This window comes from Tetrao urogallus (assembly GCF_951394365.1).
Source record: "Tetrao urogallus genome assembly, chromosome: 8".
NCBI lineage: Eukaryota > Metazoa > Chordata > Aves > Galliformes > Phasianidae > Tetrao > Tetrao urogallus.
This window is the reverse complement of record NC_136821.1, coordinates 7,024,893-7,049,220: the sequence shown is the minus strand read 5'-3', so window position 1 is coordinate 7,049,220 and position 24,328 is coordinate 7,024,893. Positions and strand designations below refer to the sequence as shown.

At 37.8% G+C, this 24,328-nt stretch overlaps 1 protein-coding gene across 1 annotated transcript in view; it reads right to left on the bottom strand.

Moving 5' to 3' along the window:
* The window catches only part of NCKAP5 (NCK associated protein 5), a gene marked incomplete at both ends in the record, with an annotated part of 269,418 nt that overhangs the window by 104,105 nt on the left and 140,985 nt on the right, over positions 1 to 24,328 (bottom strand). The window contains 2 exons of the mRNA XM_079538815.1: positions 6,292 to 6,441; positions 22,364 to 22,454. Coding sequence (XP_079394941.1) covers positions 6,292 to 6,441; positions 22,364 to 22,454 — 241 coding nt within the window. The remainder of the gene's footprint in view (positions 1 to 6,291; positions 6,442 to 22,363; positions 22,455 to 24,328) is intronic.

The following is a 24,328-nucleotide window of genomic DNA, read 5'->3' as shown; positions in this document are numbered from 1 at the left end:
AAAGAACAGCTTGGCAAAAACAGGGTATGAGCATCTGGCAAAGAGATCACAGCAGGAAAGGGTGAAAACAGATGGCAAAGAGGAAAGCATCCTAGAACACAAAGGAAAGGAGTGACAGGTAGTAGCCATGAGATCTGCTTCTCAAAGGTCAGAAACTGAAGACCTACAATAGAAGAGTTCAAGCATCACAAATGATAGAATACATTCTTCATGATAGTACTTATTCATGTTTCATCTGAAAATTTACTCATTTCTTGGATTGTCAGAGCAGTTTGACAGTAGTGTTACCAGCAAACAGCTAGAATCAACTGGGCTGTATCTGAGAGCAGTGATGAATCATTATAAGCCTTTGTACGACTTTGGAAATATGATTTTTCCTGCTTCATCTACTGATCCCTCACTATTAAAAAAAGAGTTCTTAGGCACAGCTCAGAAAACAAATTATAAAAGTCTCCTAGAGGAAGGAAGATTTAAAAGTAAAATAATCCAATAATTAGGATTAAGTAGGTTGGCCTTTGGTGACAGCTCAGCACAATGAACCAAATTATGTCCAAGGACCACTGAACCAAGGAATGGTCAAGGCTCTGGGAAGACGCCTCTGGCTCAACCAGATTGGATGCACTGGCCAGAACAAAACTGATTGCTACAGAATATTTAAAACATTGCTACAAAATATTTAGAAGTTACATCATTTTTAAATGCAGTAGAGGGATTCAAATTCCTTATGAGCTGAAGTGAAGCAACAACATACACAAGAAGTTTATCCAATTATTTTCAGAACTACAGGTTCTTTGCCCCTAGATAATGCATGGCTTTTTTTTAAAATGAAAAATGATTAATTTTTCTTATCAATTTACATTACAGTATGTGGAAAATGAGAAGGAAAAAAAGGAGAATCAAGCAAGAACAAAACAAAATCACACTCCTAAAGAATAAAGCTCTCTTCTCGAAAAGGAAATAAGTCACCTTCTCCTACCTCCTTTTTTCTCTGTTAAAAACACGTCTCTCTTCCTCTACAGGGCAGAAAAGCATAATACGGGAAATACTTGACATACTTCCTCATTTGTTTAATGGTGATGATTTAATGGTGATACAAAGGAAATTACCCATTTAATACTTTTGAACATTTAGCTTATTATCCTGAATGAGTTTTCTCCCAAATGTTCAATTTATTAAAACAAAACACATCTTTCTATGATGAACTGCAAAAGGGCAAGACGGCAAACTTCTATAATTAAAATCAGTGCTCTTCTCTGGCAGATATCGGTTTTAGTGCAGCTTAGTTTGCTGAAACTTATCACCGAGTCTCACTCTCTCAAAAGCAATCAGATTTTCACAAATGGATTGGGCTTTTTATTTGATAATTTCAATATTGCAACTTAATGTTGCCACTCCAGTGGCTTGCAATTTGATGTAAAGATGCAAGGTTGTAAACAGCTTTCAATAATTAGTTTCCAGGACCAATGGAAATTGTGCCTATAACAGAAGACCTGGAAGGGAAGTTAGAACATTCAGCAAACCAAGGCAACCACTTCTTTGCTGGTGATACTTGTTTTAATTGTTATGTATATACTGTGTGTTTAGCAAGGTGTTAATTGTGTCCCTTCATAGGCTACAGTAGGCAAATAATCTCTTTTGAAGAGTAAAAACCTGCCCACAGCAGAGAGGTTGGAATTAGATGACTTCAGGTTTCTTCCAAACCAAGCCATTCTGTGATTCTGTGAAACGGGCCTCCACATAAGCATGAATTCCCCATGGCAAGGTAATGGTACACCGCACAAGTAACAGAGAGTAATGGAGCAGGACTGTGTCTGTGATCACAAGAGGCATGCACACTCAGTCATGAAACGGAACACGTGCTAGCAGGAACATGATATTGTAATCTAAATGCAGACACTGCTCATCCCATCTCAGGTGGACGTACTGCTTGGTGCACTGTGTGATGCATCACTCAAACCCTCTCCTGCCATACAGCCCAACAAGCCTCACAGGAGGCAGCACACCTGCACTTCAGTTACAATGACATACTTCTGGTGATCTCTGGAAAGATCAGCTGCGGGCTCCTCAAAGGGCAAATAAGGAGTCAATCCTGGGTATACCTGCACAGGGGAGCCAGCACACAAAGAGGGTTGGAATTCAGATTCTTTTATTTTTCCTGCAGAATCGCCTAGGATCTATAATTTAGACACAAAACTTTCATAGAATCACAGAATTGTAGGGGTTGGAAGGGACCTCCAGAGATCATCAAGTCCAACCCCCAACTTTAATTCTGCCTCTTCTATAATCTGATTTACATTATGCTTCATGTGTAAAATACACTACCCACAACCAGACTAATCCAGAGCATTAAGGCCTGAGCTGTTTTCATGTCCTTGAGTAAAAGTATGAGTATGCCCAGACAGAAGGAGCCAGGAGAAAACAGCCAGCTTTACAAGGCACTTGACTGCGTGCTCCATTCCAGCTCCTCACCTGTCTGCAGATACTGTACCAAAGCAGAAATGAAAAGATGGTACAGGATGCACAAAATGTGCAACTGAAGCAAGGAATGATTGCAGCCTTTTTGAGTCTTCATCCCATCTCAATTCACAATCCCTTTTCTTTTTGAAAAATTGAGGAGACATGCACTGTGTTAAAGGACATACTAACAAGAACAACAAAAAAATTGCTGCTGAAGGAGAGCATTTTCTGAAACAACTTTCACTAAGACCACTCCTTGGTCTTTTAGTTCAGAGCCCCATCACCTTGCTTCCTTCACAAACAAGAACTTTCTAAGAAAGCTGCAGCACTGCAGTGGCAAAGAGAGAAGTCTGGAAGAACTCACACATTTCATATAGTTAGACATAGTTAATTCATGCTGAATTATCTTCACTGCATAAATGCCTGTGCAAACGACAGACTTTAATAGGCCTTCAAAGCTGACACACTATTTATCACTGATTACATTTTTAAAATCAAAGTAACTATGCCTTTAACAGACATGTTTAGATTAAGACTGACACTAACTCAGTATATCAGTTTAAGTCACTTGCAATTATGCAGGTGCTTGGGCAGCCTGTATTTCTGTCAGTTAAAGCTAAATTGAGGCAGAGAGCCCATATCTGCACTGAATAACGAAGCCCTTGTCCCAGGGGACAGATACTGCTTCTCAAATGTAGAATATTCCCAAAGTTTTCCTCTCTGCACTGTAACTGTGTGATCTCTTCTTGATGCAAAAAGGTTGTCACAGTAATAGTGTAAGCATAAAATCTTGCTGAGAGTTTGTATAATAGCTAACATGCCCAGGAGGTCCAATAAAGCTTTGTGAAAAACTTCAGTTATACACATATGATTTCAGAGGTGTATCAATATTGTTTTAATGTAATTTTATATGTATCTACATATAATCACCATGCAAGGGTTGATGCATGTCCATAATGAATTGTACTTTTTGTACATAGCTGGCTACCATTAAAAAAAAAAAGAAAAAAGCTATCTTGATGAGTGATGAAAGAAGAAAAGAAAATATTATTGTACAAAGGAGTTCATGGTATTTGCTGTATCTCACTAACATTCCAGTTTTTGAAGCACTCCAAATACACAGAGAAGTTATCAGGAATTTTTTTTCCTGCTTTGTAAGAGTTTTACAGCATTTGATCAAACCTGCTGAAGTAAATTAGATGGCATTTCATGAGCAGCCAACTAAAAATGCTGAAGGCACAAAGGAGTTTTGATATCCGGGAAATCACAATTAATTTCAACTATATAAAATGGAATAGGAGGCTGCACGAACCATTTGTTATTTGTCACCTGTTTCATTTGATTAGAAACGTATGGTATTTATCAGTCCGTAGAGTGGAAATAGAATTTGCTGTAAATGATAAAGAATGTAAAAAGATTACAGGTATAATATACATACATCCTTCTTATCAAAGGGTATGATAGCTCTCACTTGGGCAGACTACCAATACTCTATATTATACTGATTTTTATTGTTCGGTGAGAAAATTTCTAGGTTAAACAGAAGTTAAAAGCTAAAACGTACTACAGACATTTATTTGACAATACAATACAGCACCCAAGAATAAGAAAATAAATTCTAAATACAACTCCACTGATAAGGAATTCATTTAAAGGAAGTTCTTTCTGAAATTGAACCCTTGTTTCCCACTTAAAGCTGATAATTTGCCAGTCAGTATCCAACAGGCCAAGATGACTGTGGCTTTCCTCATCTAGACAGAAATTCTAGAAGAAAACCACCACTCACCTCATATCTACCAAAACAGTAATCAACAAGGACAGAAAAAAATAATTCTATGCATGGAACAGGAGCTGTTTTTGCCCATATAGGAAAAGGCAGAATCTAAATCTGCAATATTGTACAAATACTGACTGGACTATCCATTCAGTTATATGCTGATAGACAGTTTTTTCTTTTTTTCTCTTCTTTCACTGCAACTTAGCTTGGACTTATTCAATGTTTTTTTGTTTGTTTGTTTGAATGTGAGCAGTCAAGAGAAGGTACTCATCAGAAAATCAAACAAACTTCTAACTCGAAGCATTTGTATAATAAAAACATGACACCACTTGCTCACACCTTTCCCTAGATGAACACTGTAAACTACCTTTAAATACACATATATACGTGCACATGTATAGATACAGTCCCTTATTACAAGAGAGACAGCAGTAAGATAGGCAGGGTGGAAAGACAGATGTTCTAACAGACTAGGCTACATCCTGGCACAAGCAAAACTTGTCAAAAACCAAACTGAATCAATAAAAAACAAAGTAATAAAAAGATATAATTTTTAAAGTGCTGATATTAATGAAATCATAATTAAAATTACTAATGGAATGGGTCTCATATTTTCATTTAATTTTAGTATGTCATTTATAGGCAGCCTTCAGACTCTACAGTGCACAGATGGAGGACCAACTTCACTAAGTATTTTACTAGAATCGCACATTTTATTAATTGTGGATCTTGCAGTAATATCTAATCATGTAAAGTAAGATTAAAGATTCTGACACTCACTTCACAGGAACTAGCAAACAGCAATTCCCTCCTTTTTGTACAGATTAATAAAATATTTAAAGTAATTAAAGTAATTAAATTGCATATACTAAAGGATTCAAACTGTTAATTGCATATAACTAAAAAAAACATGTAACAATTAATAAACCACAGAGTCCTTGACATCACTATTTACATTCCTCAAGACAAAAACAAATGCAAGAATACATGTCATTAAGCAACACACAATTAACAACATTTTGTTTTAATTATCTTAGACCACAATTAATGATGGTTCTGCAGTTCATCTTTCTACTTTGATAGCTACTTAGACTATTTATGTAGATTAATTATTGATGTATTGGAATTCACTAATATATGTTTTTAACAAGCCTCTGCATAACACTGACATCAGTGAGGGGATCTGTTCACTCACCTTCCAGGTCCAGATTCTGTCAGGCTTACATGTTATTCTATATATCTGGGCAGTTTGCCACAACTGATAAAGGCTGTGACATTATTGAAAAACTTCCTATCACCTGAGGATTTGCCACTCTTTGCATCTCTTGCCAAATTTAGATTCATGTGTGCACAGTCTTTCCTGATCCCATCTCTGCACATCTAGACATCATCCCTGTACTTTTCTCAGGCCACATATCCCTGCTTCCAGTGCCTGTACTTTTTCTTCTTTACCTCTGTTTGACCAGCAGGTCTTTCCTCAGCCATGTGGGCATCCTGCAGAGCAAGTCACTCCTAAAAAGCTTGTAGCCCTTGACTGCAGCATTCCAGTTGTGTGATTCATCCCACCATATTTCCATGACAGCAATCAAGTCATCATTTTGTAACTGCACTGTGGTTTCCAACTCTTGCTTGTTTCCCATTCTGCACTGGTGTAGAGGCACTTCAGCTGGACTACTGGACACATTATCACTGTAGAGGAGCCCTCCCTAACATCTTTGTGACAATTCATAGGTACTTCCCCATTGCTTCCTAAAGTGGCAGTGTTCCCTAGCTCTCCTCTGTCATTCAGATATACAACCTCTTCCCCAGCTGAATCTAGCTTAAAACTCTGCTAGTAAGTCCAGCCAGCCTGTTGCCAAGAACACGCTTGCCCCATAGATGCACCCCATCCAGTATCAACAAGGTCCTGAAGTTGCGTTCAAGGTTATAGAACCTAACATGAGTATAGGTGAGCTGTGAAACATTAGATTTATACTACATGGGAGATTCAGAGAGAATAAATAAATATGGCAGGGGGCAGAGTGGGCTTTTATGTGTGAAACTGTTGTATTTCTTACCTCCAGAGCTTTCAAACGCTCCAATAGCAATTTTGTCTTTTCTTTTTCCTCTTCAGTGCTGTTGCTTTCACTTCTTGAATCTTCATCTGCTGCTGTGTGATTTTTTTCCATGCCTTCTTTGCATTTCCTACTGTCTTCTGACAGTTTTTCCTGAAACAATTTTTTTTAATGTCATTACTCACAGGAAGAAATGAAGTTAACTATACAGCTATCTTCAGATCTCCCTTCATACAAACTAAAAAAAGACAGAGGAAGTTACTACTTATTGTACTTACTAAATGAAGTCACTTCAATGAAGGGCTTGTTAAATATGCTGCTAGGCCAATTCAACAAAAATGTATACAGAAATGAACTACTAACATTACACTTAGACTACTAATCTCTTTTTAATAGAATAACTTGAATTTTCTTTAAAAGTTGCAATGAAAATTGAACATACTATCTTTCAATGGAAACACTGAGATACAAAGTAGTTTATTACTAAGGAAAAGCAAACATCATGGCTGATATATTTAACTTTTTCATCATCTTGAGCTAATATTTGATCTGCTAAATATTGGGCTAAAAAGCAAATTATTATCCAAATGCTGATTTTAAGATCCACACTAATATAAAACTGAGAGCAAACTTTTTTGAAGTGCCCTCACTTCTTATAGGACAGTCAGATTGGGTATTATTAGCTGCTGCTGTTTAATGGCTGTTAAGTTTTAAAAATGTCTATAAAAATCCTAAGATTGAATGCTGAATCGCTCTAATACCATTAATTATACATCAAAGAGCAAGTAAAATATGAAGATTACAAGCAGAAAACAAAAATTCTATCTAAGCAAAAAAACATGTATTTTCACAAAGAACCAATCTAACTTGAATAACTGCAAATATCTGATAACTCTTCAAGAGCAAAACATTGTCTTAACTAAAATCCATAAACACAAATGAATTACAAATCAGCACTGTGAATCATGCTTAGCCCCATCTTTTTAAAAATCAAGCTAGATTAGAAATGGACTACTAGCATGTTAGAACTTAAATAAAAAATCAGTTTTACAAGTTAGGGGCTCACTCAGTGAATATTCTGACACCAACCATGAGACACAGAGCCTCAGAAAGTTTACTTCAAAGAGCCATTCCATCAGGTATCCGGCATTACTGTTGTCATGATCACAAAGGAACCATAAGTATAGTCATGTTTTATTCTTGCTTGCTATTCCCTGGCACAGTGATAGAGCATCTATAAAAGAGCATTAAACCATTTTCCCTTCAAGTTATCTTGATGAGAGCATTTCAATGAACTCAAAACCTAATTTAACATAGGTACCTCTTTGTTGTATTTCAAACACAAACAGTTATTTTTAGGGGGGAGAGAGAGAGACGCATACTGGATGTGGCTCACATACATAGAAGAGATAGAAGAAAGTATATATAGCCTGTGATATTTCATCACAGAAGGGGGAGTACTGCAACTTCAATCAGAGTAAATCCCCAACATCTATCACCTAAGGAAGTAACCCATTCATCTTCTAATTACAACATCTGATGAACTTGGCACAGTAGTGGCATATTCAAGAATAAATATCCTGTGATATCCTATGATGTGCACAAGAATATCTCTAAATATTTAATATTGTTACCTCTGCTTGAATGTGTTAAGTACAGCTCACAATTTACTAACAAACCAGTGTATATCATGAACTCTATCTGGAAAAGCTGTAGAATAAATATAACTGGTGCCTAAAATCAAGTTAAGGGGAAGGTTTCAAAGGCTTTAGGTAGGACAGACTCCTGCTAATGTCAAAGAAAGCTGCTGCAAGGAGGAGGCAGAGAAGGGCAGAAGAGAGAATCTTCCAAGAGGAAATACAGATCTCCTATATGATGTCGATTAGTGAAAAATGGGATAGAACAGCTTGCTCTTTTTTTTCCCCTAGGTTCCTACACTGCTTGTGTTACCACTGTTTGAAACTTCTAAAACATCTCTGTTGTACGCCTCATGTACTGAACAATTAAATTCGGGCTGGATTTGCAAGCGGAAGAGTAATATACTCTCAGGTCAGACGTACAGAAAGGTAGAGCAAACGCTATCCTGCTGATCAATGCAGCTTCATTTCTATGAAGAGGTTCCAGGTAGAAACTGTGCTCTGGCAGTAAGTTGGGCAGCAAAAATAATAGCAATGAAAGACAAACCACAGCCCCACTCTTTCTTGATCTCCCCAGAGCAATTAGAATTCAAGACTCAAGCCTATACTGATATGCGAACAGCCTGATGAGAATTCTACAGTAAAGCTTCATTGACATCTCTAATGTCAACAAAGAGACAATAAGAATATGAAATATTCAAATCTTTCTATAAGGAAACCAGGATTATGCTCCTCACTGCAGACCTGTTCCCACTGAAATTAATGAGAAACTTACTATCTAATCCCATCTTGCAGAAGCTTCTCAAGCTGGTTTAAACTGTTGCAGCTTTCCTGAAACCAACAGTATGGTGCAAATCTACAATGACATCCTACCCTGACCATTTTTTCTATATACTCAGTTTGCTCTATAAATCAAATAGTATACTGATGATGAACCCTTTGACCAAACACTGCAGGTTCTACAGCCAATAGAAAACAACAGATGAAAACACAGCCGGCATCCTGGAAATGGCAAGCTTTCTAGAATCAATGGGAAGATATAAATCACTGAAGACATTGATCTATGAAGCCATACAATGCAGCGACCTGACTGAGACTCATTACAAAGTTGGCTTTCAGTTAGTTGAAGTAGAAAATAACAAATTAAGAGAGCAGGAAATAATAATTTTCCTGGAGTACATAGGAATATAGAATCATAGAACCATAGAAACACCAAGGTTGGAAAAGACCTAAGAGATCATCCAGTCCAACCGTTCACCTATTCCCAATAGCTCCCACTAAACCATGTCCCTCAACACAACATCCAGCCTTTCCTTGAACACCCCCAGGGTCAGTGACTCCACCACCTCCCTGGGCAGTCCATTCCAGTGCCTGACCACCCTTTCTGAAAAGTAATACTTCCTAATGTCCAGCCTGAATCTCCCTGCCGTAGCTTGAAACCATTCCCTCTGGTCCTATCACTAATGACACGAGAGAAGAGGCCGACCCCCAGCTCACTACAACCTCCCTTCAGGAAGTTATAGAGAGCAGTGAGGTCTCCCCTGAGCCTCCTCTTCTCCAGGCTGAACATTCCCAGCTCCTTCAGCCTCTCGTCATATGGCCTGTGTTCCAGACCCCTCACCAGCTTTGTTGGCTTTGTTGCCCTCAAATAAATAATAATAAATAAACATTTAAAGCCAGTCTTGCCAACCTTTGAGAGCACTGGACAAGAAGGTGTTTCCACTTTTTATAAATAAAGGAATGACCAAAGTGATAGGAAAGATCATATGAAAACTTGCAAAAAAATGAATGACACCAAACTAGTTATTTCAGAAACCACCTCCTCCTTTTTACCAGATAGGCAATAAGCTCAGCCTTTGGACCCAGCATTACTCACTGGGAGCTGAGTTCAGCGTCCTTCCTTCGAGAAGTCATCTTTCCAAGGAACAGACAAATGTTGAAGGGATGCTTAGCCAGCTATTTGTTACCTACTGCCACCTCAAAACTGTACTTTTAAAGTTTCATTGGTAATATCTTGGCTTGCCATTCCTTCCCTTTCTTCATTCTTAAGTTGCTATTTAGGAATTACAGCATACACACTTGCAAAGGTGGAAAAAATGAATTCTGTTTAAAATATTTCAATTTAATCTACAAAGTGTCAAAACAAGAAGGCTAGAAGTCTGATGATGCAAAGAATAATTAAAGAAAAAGCTCAAAAGAAATCTGTTCTAGATTTCCTTTTGTACAATGAAAAAATGATCAGGCTTTAACTGGAATCAGGGCTCTTCTCTAGTAGTAATGACAAACACATTATGTGAAATGATCACATAGCTCCTCAGGCACCTCACATTCCAATTTTTCCTAATTTGCAATTTTGCAATGCAGGAATCACCTATACAAATTAAAAACCTTTAAGAAAACAGAAATCTTTAACACCGTTAACCAAGCTGCCACAAGAGGAGATCTCATTGAACACATGAAAAAAACAAGCAGCTGCAGCACAGCCTATGCTATAGCTGCCAGCATGAGAAATGGAAAGTCTCTCACTGAGGAAGGAAGGACCTCATGCACCAACACAGGCCCAGAAACAACTGCACAGAAAGGCATCTGATAGAAGGGAGCAGAGAAGACAGAGGCAAGGCTTTTCTTGGAAGTTGCTTGTTGAGAAGATCTTTTTGAACATGTTAGAACACGATCAAGATCTTTTTTTAACACGAAGGTTGATAAATGGTCACTGGAACAGGTTATCCAGAGGGTGGTGAATCAGAGACATCACAAAGTTCACTGGAGAAGTGGCTGCAGTAATATAACATGTTATAAATGAATCTGTACTTTACAGTACTGATTTAAACAGCAATATCTCCCAAGGTCACGTCACAAAATTCTGCTTGAGCCAAACAAGAATTTTAAAACGATTGAGATCTTTGAGATGCTGATTTTCTCAATGAGCATTTGATGATGACTTGTTTGTCTGGAAGTTGACAAGTAATAATTAGAAATGGCATCCTTACTTACAGAAGCTAAAGATCATGCTCCTATGATTAACACAAATTCCTCCACAGAAGTGTAGCATTTTTGATGCAATATAGTAAAGATCTCTCAAACTATCTCTGTACCCATTTACAATGTCAGATTGTGATGCTAGAGTTCATTTTTTCTTTTTAAATTCCTTTTAATTCTTCAACTTCTGAAATGTATATGTATATATATTGTATATTGTACATATATGACTTCATAAGGGTTACAAATTCTAATTATTCTGATTAATGCCTGCATTTTTCCAAATAGCACACTAAAGTCACACACACACAAGAAAAAAATATATGTAAAACACATATTAACTTAGTGCTTATGACTGCTTAGAAACACTTCAGAAAAAACTGAGCATTTTTTGCAGATTATGTAGTCAGTGGAAGCATGCACCCCAGAATCCGGCCAGTGTGGAGCCCAAGCTCAGTGCTTCAAACCATTTAGCACTTCCCATGAACATGTCTCAGAAGCTTCCCCGGGCCTTTCAAAAAAAGGTAGGCACTGTACAGTGTCTTGGATTTCACTAACTCAATTGGTAATCTGGGTAGATTCCTTTAGTTATACTTTTAACACTTTCCTGCTGTCACAAAGGTATGCTGTTGACCTCCAAAACCTGAGCTGCAATTTACAAAACCATATATGTACATATACAGAATTGTGTATGTGATAATAAATTCTAAATTTTGTTTCTTGCAAGGCCATTCTATAGTCCTGATATATTCATAGACTATGTACTCTCAGTGTATTTTCACTGCAGACCTCCTAGTGTTCGGCACTATTCTTCATTGCAAGTGAGCGATATGAAAAGAGAATGTTCAGACTGCCAGTGTAGATAAAAATAGTAGATGAGAGTTTCTTTGTACTCGCACAAAAAAACAGCCCCAAGCTATGCACAATGAGCTCAAACAATTTGACTGCACAAACTGAAAAAAGGCAGCAAATGCTCCAAGGACTACTGACTTAAAACTCTAAAAAGGTTTAAAATGTTTTCCAGCATCATCCTGCTCACCTTTCTCTCCCTGACATAATCTTTTTTCTTTTCTCATGATGAATTGCTTAATGTGGCTCAATGCCTCTTAAAAATGACCTTTGACACTTTTGCAGTACATTCTGATGTGTTTTATAACCTGTTTCATTTAGTCAAACCTTAAGTACAGAAAGGACAATTGTAAATTAAGTCAGAGCAACGTGAAGTAGGAGTGATGAATTCACAGTCTCCTATTAGATGCTCCGTACAGGACCAGTTACTGCTGTAACTTTGACATGAATATGGCTATCTGCAAAATATATTTTTTTTTATTTGCTTTATTTGCAAGTGGCAGTGCGATTAAAGCATGACCCATGTCTAGAAAAACCAAAAACTGAGTAGTTCATTTAAAATCTTAAAAAATTACATATAATCAGATGGCACAGTCTAAATGATTTCTCATACAAAGCTATTGAATACGACACGACTTTTACCCAGTTTACCTGTATCTATGTATTCAGCTGTTCTCATGTTTCATTTCCTTCCAGTGGAAGCACAGACTAAAACATAGTTTTGCTTTGCATAGAACATCAGCAAATACAATAATTATACATTTTTGTTTACCTAATAGCTCTTGTTCAGAAGAAGCTGACAAAAATTGAAGAGAAGGAAAGGAACGCATGTATATCAGAATGTTTTACAGAATCATCCCAAACTCTTCACAGTTTAACATTACCACTGTCAGGAAAAACATAGAAGTTTTTGTTTTACATCTCCAGATTTGACTTACACATCGAACATAGTGAGCAATAACGCTCCCTAGATTAAATATGGGTGATGCAAAAGAGAACAAAGTACTTTCTTTATGTTTCTGATACAAGCCTCCTACCACTCGTTTATCAATCCAAATGTTCTACATATTATTTTTCTCTCAAAACATTCAATCTTACAGGCTATCGCCCCTACTGAGCATTCTGTAATCACACTAGTAAACTTCCCAATGATGCTTTCACTGGCTGTTCCAAGCATCACAAATACATATTTTAGACAAAGTTTGGATCAAGAGGACTGTAATAAAGAAAGCCTTCACAGTAATCACTAAAAAGTGAACTTAGCAGACCAGTAAGAGTAGATGGAATGTCTTGTTCAGAGGTACCCATCTGAAAGTCAGTCCAAGGTATCGAAGTGAGCTACTCCAACCTATGGCCAATTATTGCTGTTGACACCATCCCGGCTTTAGTAAACGGACACACGCATTATCAGCATCACCCTCCTCCCTGGCACTTCAGCTGTCAAAATCAGTGACAGTTCTGGAGTTGACTCTTGCAAAGCGGGCCTCAGGCATGGGATGGGAGGGCAATGCTCAGTGTGTTTCTTTTCTATCGCCTTTTCCAAATGGAACACTTCAGCAACGTTCAATAGCAATGACACTGGCAGAAAAAGAAAGGTATTTCAAGAGCTAAGCTGTTTCTTCCTCATATGTGTATATGTGATATTATGAGAATACACAGCAAGATTTTTTATGGAGGTACTCTCCTTACTAATTGGTTCGTTGGTACCATTCTTCAAGTAATCATCTTTTATCTCAGCAAATCTATACGCAGCATTTTAACTTTCCTCAATGAGTCTGTTAGTGCTAAACTAACTATACTAGACTATTAAAATACCTATCCTTGACTGAAGTGCCAACAAGCCAAACTATTCTGAAAATTCATTTGGTAAATTCTATGTAATTAAGGCAATAGAATTACTCTGGATTTAAATTGCTAGAAAGAAGCCTATTTTTATTCCCTTTGCAATCCTTTCACATTTTGTTTTTAATAATGTCTTTTTACCACTTGGATGAAGGCCAAATTGCTCTTTTTAATGAAATGAAACAGTTCAAATGCTGTTTGTTGGTAGTGGTTTGTTTTTTTTTTTTCCCCACAAGAAAGTTCCCTTAGAACTTATACTTGTTGATTCAGTTTTCTGTACATGGTTTCTTTTGGGAATATCACAAGTAACTCTAAAGAACATATCTGAAGATGAGTATTAACGAATGTTTTAGAATGAGAGCAATATATTAACTGACTAGTTCACACCATGAGCTCAAGTACTGAAGCTGACCTAAGAGACCTGGGCGATTTGGAAAAAAAAAAAAAAGAAAGTATATTATTACATAACCAGTTTTTTTCCTTGATTAGTAGTGCAAATCATTTCCAGAATAAACATATCTGTACTGGTATACCGTTATGTCCATTCTTATGTTTAAATAATTTTCAAAGATAATGTGCGCTTTGTCCCACAAAGCCAACGGTATCCTGGGCTGCATCCAAAGAGGGTGGCCAGCAGGGAGAGGGAGATGATTGATCCCCTCTGCTCTGCCTTTGTGATGCCCCATTTGGAGTACTGCAACCAGGGCTGGGGCCACCATCACAAGAAAGATGCAGAGGTGCTGAAGCAGGTACAGAGAAGGTCATGAGGATCACGAGGAGCACCTCCCCCACAAATACACACTGGAGAGATGTCTCTTGGGAGACCTCACTACAGCCTTCCATCACCTAAAGGAATTCTACAAGAAAAACTGCAGAATGATTCTTTAACAGGGAGTGTAGTGACAGGACAAGAGGGAATGGTTTTAAACTAAAAGAGTGTAGGTTTAGATTAGATATTAGGAAGAAGTTCTACACTATGAGCGTGATAAGGTACTGGAACAAGTTGCGCAGAGAAGTTGTAGATGCTCCATCCCTGGAGTGCTTAAGGCTAGGTTGGATGGACTTCAAGCAACCTGGTCTAGTGGGAGGTGTCTCTGCTAAGGCAGAGAGTTGGAACTGGATGGGCTTTAAGGTCCCTGCTAATCCAAGCCATTCTACGACTCTATGGCTTGACCTTCAGCCTTGGAATACCAAGGAACACAAACTGGAATTCAAATGATTGATATAAATGGTCTCTATTATTTCTTATTCATTATCTTCACTCAGAACTAGGTAGATAAAGATGGTTCTTATTACTGGCTAGATCCTCTTGCTCAACCAGAACCTTTTCAGTATTAGCTCTGGATGGGCAATCAGGGTTAGGTCAACAAAACACTTCTGCAATCTGACATGGATCCAGATAGACTTGTGACAGGCCAGACTGTCTCATTAAAATCTTTTGGTCAAGTGCCAGGAGACAGACTTCAGACCTGGGAGCTCTGAAAGTAGCTGCCAGATGGAAGCTGATAACAATTCCATGGGGATCCCACTGCTCTGTTCACAGTCAGAGCTGGGCTGGAAGTAGAACTGGGTGCCACGGGATGCACACTGCAGCAGGCCAACAGATTGGCCTTTGTATTCAAAGATTTTGGCACCTCTCCACACAGCAGAAAGATTATCTGAAAACTAATAGCTGCTGTGAACTCCAGGAGGTTACTGCAGTCTCTTAGGATGACTAAGCAGTGATATGTTAGAGCCATACTTTTTTCTCACATACAATCCCTGAATTAAGGAAAGGACAACCATAAGAACACCATTAAGGGCAAGATGTAGGCTGCAGGTAACCTGCTGTGCATAAATGAGAAGTCTTTGTACATATTAGGATGATCTTCATCTGTTGGGCTGTGAATCACCTCCTCATCTTGTTTTCCAGAGTGTCTATGAATTTGTTATGCCTGTTTCCTATGTATAGAGTTCAGCTATGTATATGGTCTGGTTTTTGTGCACTCATTCAAAAATAAATAAATAAAAATATCTAGAGGAATGATAAAGCAAAAGGTAAAAAAAAAAAAATACACTACTACTATACTGTCAAGGAAAATATAAGTGGAGAATTACAGTAATTATAATACATAATAGAGTCATCATAGCAGTCAACCTTCACTAGTTGTTTTTATGGATATATAGAAAATCCTGGGAAGGCAAGAGCAGCTTGTTTTCTGAGAAACACAGACATACAAACTGCAAATTTCAGTTATAAGACTTCAGTTATGCTAAGCATAATTCCATTACTTTGTTGCTGTATTACAAACAAATGATCAAAAGGGGAAAACTATTTGCACACAAGTTCCTTACAACAAAACTGTAGTTTTGAACAGTATTATGAAGAGCACATCACCCTCCTTTGGGGACAAGAATCCAACCTCAATTTAGTTAAATATGGGAACAAAAATTTAACAGAATCTCTGCACACTGGTGGAAACCCACCAGAATTAAAACCTGTAAGGAATTACTTGTTACAGAGCTGGTCCTGAATTTCTCTGCATGGAAAAGCAGAACAAGAGCAGGTCCTCATGTTCCCTACAGTCCAACAATTCTAATGGAGCTCCCAAGAGTGTGGGAGGCTCCACTTCAGTCCTTCCCTGGGAGGCACAAAACTGCCAGGCTTTGCCTTGTAATATTCTCCTTCGTAGATGAGGGGATCTGGCTGATGCAGTCTCCTGTGTGCACTTCTATCCCAGAGATGTGAGATTAATTTTAACGATATATTTCCTCTCCGCAATAGAAGCTGGCATTAAAAATTCTATGTGGATTTCAACTAGGGAATTCAACTAGTGCCATTTTTCCAATTCAAGACATGTCCCTTCTATAAAATGTTACACATCAGTGGCCTGAACATTAAACTTGCATAATTTTGTGTAAAGATAAAATTATAGTGCAACAGATACAGGGTTTTTTTTTTCATGATAGAGCTGTTGACACCAATGTCTGTCCAAGTTTGAAGTGACAGCCTCAACAACTGTTCCACATTTGATTCACACAAAACACACTGACAAGAAATCAGGTTGATCTGGCCAACATTGCCACCTGAAATATGCCTGCATCATTCATGTAGTCTCACCTCACAGATGCCTACTTCAGAAAGCAACTAGCAAAACACTCCAGGCTTCACAACTCAGAGATGAAGGTCTTTTAGAATTGACAGTATTTTATCTTTGTATTGAAGTTATCGGTATCAAGAGTCATTGCAAGTCTTCATAATCTCCTCTCCTACTTGTAGCTAACACAGGCACATGAACACACATTTACATCTAGCAAGAAGGCAGAAAATAGACCTGAACTTTCTTAAGCACAAAGACACTCCAGTGAAACTGCAGCATGAACAGATTACTGCCCTGGTGGCGATCTCCTGCAAATGGGACAGATATTCCCCGTGGGGCTCTGTGCGCCATTCTTAAAACACTGAAACCTATGAAATCCTCCCTCCCGACCAAACCACCACCACCCAGCCAGTTCTTACTTGGCTTGAAGAGTCCCTCTAAATTCCTAGACTACCATTGTTCAAACTTTCTGCTACCAGTTAGAGAGTTTAGTCTGATGGGTGCCAAAATGGACAGAGGGACATGAGAAACGACACTTACCACTATCAGAAAGATATGGAAGGACTCAAACTCCTGCTTTCAGCTACACCCAGGGCCAAAGAAACCTGAAGCATCCAACTATTAAGGCTACCCATAATCCCCATTCAGTCTTACAACCAGACTGCTTGGTTGACTACTCAACAGCACTGACCTCAGAATGGGTTCATTCTCCTCTACAAATTCCCTAGCACAGACACTCAGGGATGACTGGGCCTATCATGTTAGATGGGGATGGGGTCAGACTGTATAAAAGCCAGGATGTCAGTTCCCAGCAGGGGAAAGAATCTTCTCCCCACTGCAGTATTCTTTTAGATAGTTTACTTCAAAGAAGCACAGTGGGGCTCTGAAAAGGTTGCAAAGGCTTCAGTCATGAGTACTCATTTCCCCACAGCAAAAATTCTCTCCTAAATTTTTTAATATATGACAGGACAGCTCCACTTGAAATTGATTCATTTCCTATTAGAAGTATAGTAACAGTGTATAGTATGCTGAGCAAAAGTTTGGGAGAAATATGCCTTTTTTCAAGTCTACCGAAATACAAAAAGTCTTTTTTTACTTTTCTTTTTCTACTCATTATTTGGCTATAAGTGCTCCTGTTATCAGAAACAGCAGTTCATACACATTGATGTCATCTTAAATGCACCTGAGAGTAAAAAGCTATGTTGCTATCACCTTCTTATAGACAAAGGTAAAAAAAAAAAATAGACAGATGAAGTGTATTTCCTCAAGGAAACAGAAACATTTGTGTCAAAGGAAGGAATCGAAATCTAATCTCCTGAACACAGTGCTTGGAACGGCAGATTGTCCTTCCCCTCTGATGCCATGTCTGTCCTGAGCTTTACTGCCCAACCTGACAATTCCAGAATTGTAACAAATCATGAACTTACAACAAACACTCTTCCTCATCTATTTTGATTACTGTACACTGACAGAAAAGCAGTTCAAAGAGAATCTGAAAGGCAGTGAGTGATCTGTAACCAAATTAGACTCTAGATATTTGGTAATGTGATCGAGCAGGGAACTGACTCTATTTTTTGACATCTAAAACACAAACTTAGGAAGAAGAGTTTGCAGTGGTGCTTGTTTTAGCTTTTTGGATTGAAGTACTGCTCACAATTATTTCTGCAGATCACTTTCCCTGTAAAATATAGTAGTAGCTTGAATGACTGTAGTAGTAATATGTAAGGTATTGGTTTGGCCTTTCAAAGTTTTACTTGTAGCTGGATAATGCCCCCTTGAAAAATAAAATCTCATTCACTAGAACCCTTTCAACATATAAACACGTAAGCAAGAAGTATGATGGTTCACATGAATTCAAATCACAAGTATTCACATCTACATTTATGTGAGCGTTCATTATAAATGCTCCCAGCGTTATTATTATGCAAAACGGCAACAGAGAATTTTATTTACAATCCTGCTTCTATAGTCATTTACCCTAAAGACATCACATCATCCATCTGTAAGTCCAGCAAATTAAATTCCCATAGGGCAGCTAGCTCTATGGAAGGGGTTACAATATTTTGCTAAAAGTAAGAATCTTGACAAGACATGACACAATATTGTAATAATACTGTACAATCTAGGCTCTATCTTATTATTATTCCTCTGACATGATCACTGTGCAACATTTAATGTTCATTAGCAACAATATTTATTCTGGAGTCAGGCTTATTGATATTATAATAAGAACTCAATTTCATAAATCCCAGAACTATAATTAGATTTGTAAAAAACAAATATGCAGACAATGGTCAATAGATCAAAAGCATTTATTGCACAGATGTATTCAGACATTAATTTGAACAGAGTACACACACTAAAGCTAACTTAGCATGGTGTCAGACAATATGGGGCATATGTTGATAAGTCACAACAGACATCTCCTGGCATGTCCTCATTTGTTACAAAATACATGGCTGTGAAACAGCACTAAAAACTGATTCTCAAGAGTACTGAGTGGAGATCGTATCGTCCTTATTACAGAGAGCAGGTATCATTCAGAATACCTTCTACAAGGTAACTGCATGATTATGAAGGATGGCTTTAAAAACAATGGTACTATTTAGAGATTCAGTGAGTTCTGTATCTTTATAAGAAGATGTGTGTGTGTGTGTGTGTGTGTATATACATACATACATATATATATACACAGCATTTGGAGATCATGTCAAAAAAGTCTTTTTTCCTGTGTTAGCTCACATCTATACTTCACTTTATAATATAGGATGATAATACGGTTATCACGTTCCCAAAAAACCAAATATATCAGGGTATAAGGAAACTTCACCTAGGCTGTATATTCAAGTTCTATTTCCATTTGTGAATTACCCCTGTAAGTACACCAAAAAGAGGTCCAGGCATATTTGAAAGAGATATAAATGAACAGTTTCTATTGCAATACTGGTGTTTCTTGCCAAACCTGGGATCAGATTTTGTAACAGAACTCATCACACATTTAGATTATATGTTTGTTCATGATTTCCTCAGTTGATTTCAGTAATGTATTCATTATTTTCACAATGCTTTTCTAATGGTTTTCTCATTTCAGATCACAGATTTTTGGCCAACTATGTTTTGATGAGTGTTTCAGGTATTATCTTCTATTACACATGGCTGTTGCCTAACTCACTGCATACTTTTTGCTTCATCACTGAATAACAAACATACAATAAGCGAACCTATTTGTAGCCTACAAAGCAGTATAAGGGCTGAAATGCACTGTTTTCCATGTGAACAGAGCCATCCCTTGAAATGGAAAAAGAAAACAAATTCTTCAAAAATAACAAAGGGAATGGAAGGATGAATAATTCAAAGATACATTCAGAAAAATCACAATGCTCATGGAAATGTTCCATATTTTTACCTATTTTACTCATCACAGACCGGTACACGATGCAGTACATGAGCTATTCCTTCAGGAAAAGGAAAAGCATTGCTTCTGAGTCATGAATTAGGAAAAGGAATTCATAAGCAAAGAAAACCACATATTTGCAATAAAAAGCTATGAGAATTGATAAAGTACAAGCTGACTTAGTTGCGATGAGTAAAATTAAAACAAGCAGTAAAACTTCCCCAAGAACAAGAAGAGAACAGGAAGAAAAGGACATTGTTATGCAATGCAAAGGACAAGATTAAGAACAATTCTAGAGTAACAGGACCCTAAAAGATCCTGGGACAGAGATGGCTATACTTCATCTAACTCTGGTCTGCAGAATGAGCCCCAACTATTACCCAACAGCTTCAAAGAAAACCTCATGCCTAGAAAGAAATGAAAAAATATTAGAGAGCAATGTGTTAGGCGGAGGGGGCTCTCTGCTAGAGCTGAAGGGAAACAATGAATTGCTTTTCATGTCACTAACTGGGCAAAACCTTTTCTTGTGATGGACTGAAAAGAAGCACACGAGATTTTACACTAAACACACCGTTCTCGTGACTGGTGGGTGACAACAAGTGCCTGGGCCAAAGAAAAGAAAAAAAAACACCAAAGAACAGAAATCCTTTCTCTTTTCAAAAACTATAATGCAAATAAATCATGAAGGAAAAATTGCACTGAAATATACAAATACTGAAATTGGAAAGATCAGTTTAATTCCCTTTTAGGGCATCAGCACATGCATGAAATTTCTACTTTCAAGAAGATCACACAGCTAATAATTTTCTGCTCTTAGCCTCCAAAGAAACCTACAAAACACCTCATCTTGACTGAAACAAAAATAGCATTTTTCCTCTCTTGTTGCAAGTTCAAAAAAAAAAAAAAAAAAAAAAAAAAAAATCCAAAGAAATTAAAACCTAATTGTAGTATCACCTTACTGTGGTTTCCAAGGTAAAACATTGTATAGAAAAGCTGGCAATAAAATGTTTCATAAACAGTGTGTTACAAGCAGACAATCAAGGAATCCACCCAAGGTAGAGTACAGAATCAATGCACTTCAGAATACCCAGTGTAGTGGCAGGAGTGAGCAGAGAACTCAACCAAGAGGAGGGAACTGAACTGAGTTTTGGTTTCACATTCCAAAAAGGCAGCAAGTAAAATTTAGATGCTTTCATAACCAGTTTCTGAAAGCACAATGTTCTGTATTATCAGTTCAACAAAAAGTTTAATTCATCCTGAAATTAAATTTTACAGGCTATCATTTTACCAAGAAAAATTGATTATTTCAGGAGGTTAACTTAAAAGATTTTTTTTCTCTTCAATCCCAGCTTAAAATGAAAATTCAATTATAGCAATAAATACTTGTTAATATACATTTTTGTTTAGCTATATCGCTGTACTTTTGCTCCTTCTGTAGGAAAGGACTATGGTAACTAAACCTTTTGAAAAGCTTCTTATCAGAAGGGTTGATGCCCTGTACAGACTTTCACACATGATTTCAGCATTTTATATCTTCATCAGAAATGCTTATTTTGTTTAAAAAGATAAAGCACAGACCGCCTTCAGCAGGTGCTTTTTAAAAAGGACTAATGTGCAGAATATCTGATTATCTGGGCAGTAGATCATTCCTGTTTCCAGAGACTTTCCACCACCAGAGGCTTCCCACCACTTTAGGTTCACTGCTTCCAGAACACAGCAGTACACTAGAGAAGTGTACAACCCTCCTTTCTTATAAGCATCACAAACTGACCAAATTCCATACAAAAAGCTCTGAAATCATTGCTTTCTTAAAATCTGTCCTGAGACACTTTCCCTCTACCCCAAGTGAGGCTAATAAAACGCATGTACCACAAGCAGTAAGAGGAAATTTTGCAGCTTGATATGGAAACCTCAAACTCAGTAAGAATACGAGCTGATAAAATTTTCCATCCTAATGTGAAGGTCAAGTTGTCAAAAGCATCTATGTCTTCTAATATGGAATACAGAATATATTACTTAAAATAACAAACACTTCAAGAAAGTCTTCAAACCTAGTTTCACTGTCCCATGAAAGCTCAGAAAGTAACAATTGCAGATAATAATATCAATAAAAACAAAAAGCCTTTGACTATGATGAGAGAACACCTGGAAAAATGTAGATGGTATCAGCAACCATTCGTAAGTATTTGTAACAAACAGAGGAAACGCTGCCCAACACCTTTATCTCAGCAGTGAGACTTCTGTTTTATAGAACTTTTTCTATTACAAGAAAATAGGTAATAAGTCACTACTACCTGATATGCCTTCATGATATTGACAGTTCCTTCTCCATTCTGGCCTGGGGATCCTTGGCTCTGTAGCAGATTTCTCACCGTTTCCTCCATTCTAGAAAATGAAAATATTTATATAAGTCAACTGCGTGGAACAAAATTTAGAGCTGCATTCAGTGTTTTTGTTCTTTACAAGAGCCAAGCGCATCCATGGCTACCATGAAATTAATATTTAAAGGAAATCCTGGCCTTATAATGTTCTCAAACTCCATGTTATGAATAACACATTAAGAGCACTCTTTTATCTCTGAATATGCACAGTAATTAGGTGCATTGTTAAAATCCTACTGTAGATCAGTTACAAAAATTAAAAACAAGTATTAGCAACAAGCTCACCTTGTCTACACTATAACCAAACAACATGATAAAATTACTGTCATTTAGGAACAAAATCAGTCAGATTCAAAAAGAATCTGCTGTGTTTCTAGCCAATTGCCAGCTTTGCGCAATTTAGACAGACTGTCAAATACATTACCAGTATTTACTCTCTTTGATAGGTGCAGCAGTGTGTGCCAGTACATTTGTTTATGGAGGCACAGCTGCTCAATACATTCACCTCTTTGCCCTTTCAAAGGGATGTAAAAAGCAAGTGTTGTCTACAATCTGGTATTACCATCTCAGGAAAACATAATCAACCTTGGTTCCATCAGTGAAAAGAATGTTTGCACTCTCATTTTGGAAGGTGCTAATGGCTATCATCAAAAGCTGTCTTTGATCTTCCTCCATTCATTGAGCATGATAGAGCTAAGAACAGCACTAACCTTCCTGAACAGAAGGAGCTCTGCTCCTTCAGACAGCAGGACCACTGTAGGAACTAGAGAGGTAAATAAAGGTAAATATAAAATCCTATAGGCAGAGTGGATGTCACTGAGAGTGATCGCATGTCCAGTCCATGGGACTGTAGCAGGTTTCACCTCTGCAAGTATGGGTAACAAGAGGAAGAAGATCACAACAGAGCAGCAGTGATGGACAAAGCAAGGAAGAAGGAGGGTTGGAGGGTTTCAAGATAGAAGTTGGAAAAGTGACATCCAGCTGCAGCTCCTAATGCTTCTCCCTCATCCACATTCTCACTCCCTTGGCACTTCTTCAGCTGTGCAGAAGCAACAGTTTTCCTCATCTCCATTTTCACATTTTCTGTTCTTTTCCTTGAAGCTGCCTCAGTCTGGAGACATAGCTGGAAAAACAGCCCGGCTTGGAAGAGGGCCTGGGAAGGGACAATGCTATGGGCTATGTGTGAAGTGACATGCAGGCAAGAGAGGAGGATTAACACCTTGCTCCACACTGCCAGATAGGCTGCACACCAGCAGCCTTGAAAAACGCTGCTACTCCCAGGCACATCAGACTGGAAACTGCCTGCTGCTGTTCATTTCTGTGCTGCCTGGGGAAACTGGGACCTTCTATGCACCATTCTCTGCAAATGCAATTGAGCAGAAGAATTATTCACAGCATATCATATTTTTTTTTAATATTATTTCTAAGGTAACAATCCAGTGAGACAGCAAATATTAGCTAACTGCTCTGGAGAAAGGCCAATAGCATTATCTTTATAGAAACTATGTCTGCCTCAAAGCCTTTCTGCTCTTTCAGTCTTATCAGAATGAATGGTGTTGGCTAATTTAGCAATAATATGATGTTTTACTGGGTTTTCTCCTTGCAAGTCAGCCAGCTATGCTGCTTCTTGAGAAGCTGATGCTGTGAAGTATTCATTCTGCCAAGATGCCCACTGACATTTTCCTTATTCGTACGATGGGTTTTTTGTCATTGATGTGCAGACTTCTACATTGCCAGAATGCCCACATAACAGTTGGACCATCTGTTGACCGAATGTGAATAAAAATAAGCCAGGTCTAATCTCCAGTGCAGACAGTGGTGCAGTTTTTCAGTTGCAGATTGCAACCATTTCCGCTCACAGGCTGACCTTAATCAGAC